The sequence below is a fragment of the Parambassis ranga genome, chromosome 2, assembly GCF_900634625.1.
Source record: "Parambassis ranga chromosome 2, fParRan2.1, whole genome shotgun sequence".
Classification (NCBI taxonomy): Eukaryota; Metazoa; Chordata; class Actinopteri; family Ambassidae; genus Parambassis; species Parambassis ranga.
The window spans coordinates 248,509-255,404 of NC_041023.1; the positions used below are offsets into that span (position 1 = coordinate 248,509).

The 6,896-nt window shown below is 49.3% G+C and overlaps 1 protein-coding gene across 5 annotated transcripts; it reads right to left on the reverse strand.

The window, feature by feature from the left end:
* Positions 1 to 151: 151 nt before the first annotated feature.
* On the reverse strand, positions 152 to 6,427 carry mlpha (melanophilin a). Of its 5 annotated transcripts, none has more exons than XM_028399286.1 (16): positions 6,247 to 6,427; positions 5,675 to 5,788; positions 4,304 to 4,525; positions 3,821 to 3,933; positions 3,703 to 3,747; positions 3,499 to 3,557; positions 3,345 to 3,434; positions 3,128 to 3,230; positions 2,853 to 3,046; positions 2,703 to 2,783; positions 2,398 to 2,631; positions 1,711 to 1,881; positions 934 to 1,095; positions 810 to 866; positions 682 to 727; positions 152 to 595 (listed from the first exon to the last, which is right to left on the reverse strand). In XM_028399286.1, exons 2-16 carry the CDS (start codon positions 5,782 to 5,784, stop codon positions 555 to 557), a joined length of 1,728 nt encoding a protein of 575 aa, XP_028255087.1. In that variant the 5' UTR covers positions 5,785 to 5,788; positions 6,247 to 6,427; the 3' UTR covers positions 152 to 554. The 5 variants fall into 5 exon arrangements, with proteins under 5 accessions (XP_028255087.1, XP_028255086.1, XP_028255084.1 ...); XM_028399285.1 differs by having other exon boundaries at positions 3,128 to 3,227; positions 3,679 to 3,747; XM_028399283.1 differs by having other exon boundaries at positions 3,679 to 3,747.
* Between the last annotated feature and the right edge of the window lie 469 nt (positions 6,428 to 6,896).

A 6,896-nucleotide genomic window follows, 5' to 3' on the forward strand; every position in this document is an offset into this window, starting at 1 on the left:
TCTGTGATCTGATCCAAACACAAATCTATCACTTTGATTGAAGACATGAATTTATTGAAAGCAACATTCATCAATATTCCACATTCAATAAATCAGAGAAACAACGTTATATACTGAGGATCAATAACTTTGATCTGCAATTAACCACCAATCAACGATATTAGTAAACATGATATGATCATTTAGAATAAGCAAAAAGTGAAACGTGTGATTTAAAATATGTTTTCAATTCCTTTTTATCAACATTTCACCTGGAACCATCACAGACTCGCTGACTTCCTGTTCGGGTCTTTGGTCTGATCACCAGGCTGAGGGTGAAACACCCGGTGAGCTCATCACTGAAGACACGAGCTGGTACCGAAACCAGGTGTGTTTAATTCCATCTCTGCATTTTGTTTGAACTCCTCAAAGCTAAATATGACGAATGTTTATAAGACTCTACCTCTGATTATAGAAGACACACACTTTAGATTTGTTGTAGAGATTTTATCTTTACAAATGAACCCAGAAGACTTTTTCAACATTTGTGTTCATTCAGCCTGAAGAGTCCAGGTTCAGAACACGTTGTTGGACTTCCGCTGAGCGCCATTAGCCTCTGTCAAAACAGCAGCACATGGATCATCAGCCGTGACTTCACTGACCACAACAACAACAGGAAACAGGAAGTAAAACCTCTCTTACTGGCGAATTCCTGAGTGGACTTCTTCCGCTGATGAGACCCAGAAACCTGCAGAGGTTAAAATCACAACGTCATCATCAAACCACAGATGAAGACAGAGAGCGCTGAGCGGCTCGCCTCACACACTGACCTTCTTCTTGGACCCCGTGGCGCTCAAAGCTGCAATCTTACTCTCTATGTCTGAAACCTGCAGGAAGCAGCCAGATGGTGACGACAGAGCAGGAACATCAGCAGAGCTGTGACGGTCCACCTACCTCGCTCTCCGCGCTCTGCACCCTGGCGGCGGTCAGCGCCACCACGTCCTCCAGCTCCGACAGCTCAGAGTCCGTCGTTCCTCCGAAGCGATTCTTGGCGCTCTGCTCAAGGCGCCGCAGCTTGGTCTCGAGCTCGTAGGACTGACCGGCCGTGATGTACACCTGAGCAGGTAACAGCACACAAACAGTCACCTGACAGGAAGCCTGCACATCAGGTCACTGGCAACAACATGAAGATGGACACAGGGCCGAGTGTCCGTGGAAACACACAGTACAGCATCCAAAACCAGATGAAGCCCGTGGAGCCACACGGCGAACAGAGACGTGTCTTAAACCGTTAGCCTGCTGCATGATGACTAGCTAACAAACACAGTTTGGATGGATGAGAGCAGCTAGCCTGTGGCTACGCTCCATGTTAAACCAGATGTTTGTAAACGATGCTAAGGAAGCAGTCTGGCTTACAGCTTACAGCTAGCTTTAGCTTAGCTTAGCTTGCTCTCTAATATATCACTAGACACGATAACTAGCTAAACTGGCTGTTCACTTAGTGGCTACTGTTTTTAACTGAAGAACTTTAGTGTGGACCTGGACTGGACCTGGACTGGACCCTGATGTTCCACAGACACCAGCCCTGCTTGTGACACATAGCAGCCGGGAGGTTTGAAGCCAGTCCAGACATGTGTGTCATGCGTCAGACGAGCCAGAGGGTTCGGCTTAGTTCGACCTTCAGACATGAGGAGGTTAGGGTACGAGGAGGAGTTCATGTTTGAAGCTTACATTTTCCTCAAGTTCCCTGAAAGCATCATCAGCCTGCTTTACGTCAGTGCCTACTAAGTGGGACCTGTCGATCGGCTCTGTGAGGCCGTACTCGACCATTGCCTTTTCTGTGGCATTAATGGTTCTCAGGACCTCAGTGGTGAGGTCACAGAGGGCGGCAGCAGTTGATCTCTGAAAGCCATGTAGAGGGACAGATGTTAGCAGCTGGAAAACAACATCCCACCCTGCAGCAGCTACCGGGCCGGATGCCATCACAGTGCTCTGTAAGCATCGAGTCAGAGAGAGGAGCATCCAGGCAGGTAGCTGCCGACCTTTGACCCGACCTGACAGGTTAACTGTAACAGAGGAGGCAGCCTGTTAGTGAGGAGCAGCACTCTCACAGGCATAACATCAGTGATCCGATCTGCAGGGCGCTGCTAGCTGTATATGAGGACCAGGACCGCTGAGATCAGACACCGAAAAACACTCTCACTGTAAAATTATCTGAAACGACAATAGCACTTCTATTTTGGAACAGAACCTTTTGGGGGGAAGCTGAGCCATGCAGCAGGACAGTCAGAGTTTATCGGGTCTGGGACCTGGACATTTACAGAGACAGAATCTCCATCAGCCGCTGAAACGTCCAGGTCCCCACATGCTGTTTCATTCACTTTGGAGCCAAACATCGGAACTGGACCCTCTCCCTACCTTCTGAGCCTTGGTGGGCATCTCATCACTGGATGAGCTCAGCTCTTTGTCCTTCAGGGACTCCAGAGCAACGGCAGCGCTGTTCCTGGTGGTGGCCGGACCTTTGCTCACAGGGAAGGACTTCTTAGCAGCCTCATCGTCGGATGACAGGCCCTTATCGCTCAGGTTCCCTGCCAGCTCACTCAGCTTCCTCCTGAGCTTCTCCTCCTCGCTCTGACCTGATGGAGCCACTGCCTGCAGGTCGACACAGCTTCCACTCAGAGGTTTGAAGCCAGGATTTCACAATAAAACATGTCATGTCTTACCTCTTCACCAGGCGTCATCTTTTCCTCCAGGCGGCTCAGCAGACTTTCAATAGCCGACATTCGTTTATTCAGTTCGTTGATCTACAAAAAGTAAAGAAGGTGAGCACTGTGACTCAGACAGATCCATGGGGATTGGCTGTCTGTTCTTACGGGTGGGGCTTGTCCCAGGTTCTCCTGCGAGGAAGCTTTGCTGTTTCTTCGGCGGTGCGGTGGTTGTTGGTGCATGGGAGGATACCGCTGGTACTCGTCCTCGTCGGAGGTGTCGACATACTGCTGCCGAGCAACCGAGGAGCTGATCTTAGACAGAGAGCGAGTCCGAACCATCCGGCTCTCCCCGAAGTCCTCTGAGGGCACACACAGGTGAGACACAGGCCAACAAACACACAAACACAGCCAGAGTGATGATACTGTCTGTGGGCACTGACCGGGTCTCATGGCATAGCGGTCCAGACTCTTCCTGCGGTTCATCCGATGGCTGTAATAGTCGTAGTCCACATCGTTCCTGTAACAGCGATCTTCCTGCATCTGCTGCAGAACGCACAGAAAAAACAGTGACTGCACACAGATCCGATTCAGAACAGGATGAGAGTATGAACCGAAGGATCGACGTGCTGTGACAACTGTGGTGTCTCAGGTGTTTACCTGCACCGATGGTCGGCGTGAATAGGGGATATATTCCTCCGAGTCAAAGTCCAGAGGATGAACAGAGAGCAGACGTTTGCTCTTCCTCATCTGAAATGGAAACACTGAATGCATGTCTGTGTGTGGCATACTGCAGTGTGTGTTCTTCATTTACCATTCTGAAGCGCTGAGCCTCCACCTCCCCGCCGTCATCCTCGTTACCGTTGTAGGCATCTATAAAACACCAACAGTTCAACAGTCACATCACCCTGCACCCACAGCTGGCTCCTGTGCTAATGACATATCTGCCAACATTTTAGCAAATGAAACTTGACATTCATCTACATCACAGAACCTTTATAACCGTGTTCAGACTCACGGCTGCGGACATCCGGCATACTCTGAGTGTCATCATCACGACCACCTGCCCACACAGATAAGCTTCCTGTTAGCATGACAGCTGTGCTTCTGTGGTTTTCTGGGTAATGGCGACTCACCATCTCCGTTCAGCCTCTTGTACAGCGACCTCATCACTTTTGCGCTGCCAAAGCGCTTGAAGCGGTTTCTCACATTGTCATGGTACCAACCCACAGTCCCGATCTTCAACACCCTGAGCAACAATACAAAACACAAGCAGCACCATGCAAGACTCTGAGAAGAGGTGTTGTATGTACAGCATGGTATATATGGCATAACTATTGGCCAATGAGAGGCACTGACAGAGGAAGGGAAGTGAACAGTTCAGGGACACCAGGACACAGGATAGCAAAAGTCCAGCAGACACAGGAAAGACTGAACAACAACAAGCTGCAGCGCTTGCTGTGACACATGTCACAGGGTAAGTGGCACCAACACAGAAAGACTCATCGAGCAAACTATGGGTGACATGTTGGTGGGGACAAACACACCACAGTGGTCCTGCAGGGACAGACCCTGAGGAACACCTCCTGAATCTTACCAGGCCCACCTGGAGGACTCACCTGGTCATGCGGCAGTTGTCGCACACCCAGCCGTGCTCCTTCTTGTTGTAGCGGCTGCATGACTTGCAGGTGTACATGCAGCAGTCCAGGCACTGGCGCTTGCTGTTGACCAGGAACTTGAATGGCTGCAGGCAGCGGATGCACAGCGAGTCGGACACATTGCTCTGCGTGCCGAGCAGCTCTCGCTTCGTGTCCTCCTTCTCGATCTTAGTTTTCAACTCACTGCGGAAGGATTAGACCAATCAGGGAGGTCCAACAGAGACATGAATGAAGTGTGTGTTGTCTGCTTCATGTAGTGTCCATTATTAAGAGCCCACAGTGTGTGTGTTGTTATGAACATTAAAACAGCTGCTGATGGATCAGTTCCTGAGAACAAAGAGAATCTGAATGTTCCATCAGTCACTATCAATTGTTGAAAGAACAGCTCGTAACCCGCTCCTGATGGCTGTTCTCCCACTCTGCATCTGTGTGAGAGTGCCCCCGGGGCTGATGGGAGTTGAAGTCCTCGGCAGGAGCACAGAGCCTCTTTGTGTGCGTCCTGATGTTCATCCGTGTGACCGCGGCATGATCGACGGCAAAAACAACGACGTCTTTCACACTTCGAATTCCAGCAGACTTCACATGAACGATTCAGACATTCACACACACGAGGCCCAGACTGTTTATGTGCTCTTTAAAACTCTGATCAGCTAAAACTGTATTGATCGATCAGTAACGGGTCATTTTGGCTTCCCCTTGATTCTGCTGCTGTCTGCTGTGTGTGTGTGTCTGTGTGTCTGTGTGTGTGTGTCTGTGTGTGTGTCTGTGTGTCTGTGTGTGTGTGTGTGTCTGTGTGTCTGTGTGTGTGTGTGTCTGTGTGTGTGTGTGTCTGTGTGTGTGTGTCTGTGTGTGTCTGTGTGTGTCTGTGTCTGTGTGTGTGTGTCTGTGTGTGTCTGTGTCTGTGTGTGTGTCTGTCTGTGTGTGTCTATGTGTCTGTGTGTGTCTCTGTGTGTGTGCCTGTGTCTTTGTGTGTCTGTGTGTGTGTGTGTGCCTGTGTGTGTCTGTGTGTGTCTGTCTGTGTCTGTGTGTGTCTATGTGTCTGTGTGTGTCTCCGTGTGTGTGTGCCTGTGTGTGTGTCTGTTTCTGTGTCTGTGTGTCTGTGTCACTGTGTGCATGTGTCTGTCTCTGTGTGTCTCCATGTGTGTGTCTGTGTCTCTGTGTGTCTCTGTGTGTGTGCCTGTGTCTTTGTGTGTCTGTGTGTGTGTGTGCCTGTGTGTGTCTGTGTGTGTCTTTGTGTCTGTGTGTGTGTGTGTGAAGCCACACTTTTTATTTGAAGCATACAAAAACAGATGAGGACAATGAGACAAATTAATGAATGGATGAAGGACGTACCCGAGTCTCTCCTCTTCCTTCTTGCGCAGGTTAAAATCTCGCTGAATCACCTCCCAGATGTGTTTGGCCTCTTCATCAGTCAAGCGGGACAGATCCAGTTTTCGCTCCATGATGCTGAAAGGAATGATTTCGTGAATATAAAGCTCGGTGAGTCCCTGAGGGCTCCACTGCCTGAAGGGAGGAGCAACCTCCAGGAAACATCTCCTCAGACTGACTTCTTATTTTTGCTACAGTAAACATATTTTCTTATTTTGAAGGAAACCCTAACCCAGATCTTTCTCTAATATTTTGGAAGTGAGTTGAACTGAACCTTCATCAGTCTGCAGCTCGTCTGCTCTCAGGTCACCACACCCTGACCGGCTGCTCCGTGCTGCTACGATTTGAACATAAACACTATTTATGGAGCCCTTCATCAGTCTATCATCACTCATTTCAGCCACTGAATGACATCATCCACAGCTGAGAGCAGCTGTCAGAGCATCAGATCCGATTTACAGTCAAGTTTACTGTAACGAGCTAAATGAAGCCAAAATTCAATGAATAAATCAGATTAGAGAAGAGAAGGAACTCACCAGGCTCTGAGCGTCCGCAGCCGACTGATGAACCGTCCCAGCTTCAACTCCGAGCATCAGCTGATCACATGACGACAGCCTCCTGACAGCAGCACACCGCTGCAGGCTGCAACGCACAGGAACACACACAGGACACACACACAGGACACACACAGGACACACACAGGACACACTGAATAACACACACACACTGAAACACACACACACACACTGAAACACACACACACACTGAAACACACACACAGGACACACTCTGAAACACACACACTCTGAAATACACACACACAAACACACTCTGAAACACACACACACACTGAAACACACACACACAGGACGCACACAGGACACACTGAAGCACACACTGAAACACACACACACACTGAAACACACACGCAGAGGAACACACACAGGACACACTGAAACACACACGCAGAGGAACACACACTTAATAACACACACTGAAGCACACACACAGAATAACACACACACTGAAGCACACACACACACAGAATAACACACACACAGGACACACACACTGAATAAGACACACACTGAAGCACAGACACACACAGGACACACTGAAGCACAGACACACAATAACACACACACTGAAGCAAACACACACAGGACACACTCTAAAACACACACAG

Coding starts and splice junctions, on each gene's coding strand:
- mlpha (XM_028399283.1), bottom strand. CDS start 5,784: ATGGAGCGAAAACTGGATCTGTCCCGCTTGACTGATGAAGAGGCCAAA. Junction 3,231..3,344: donor CACGCCGACCATCGGTGCAG/GTAAACACCTGA, acceptor TGCGTTCTGCAG/CAGATGCAGGAAGATCGCTG. Junction 2,784..2,852: donor ACCTGGGACAAGCCCCACCC/GTAAGAACAGAC, acceptor TACTTTTTGTAG/ATCAACGAACTGAATAAACG.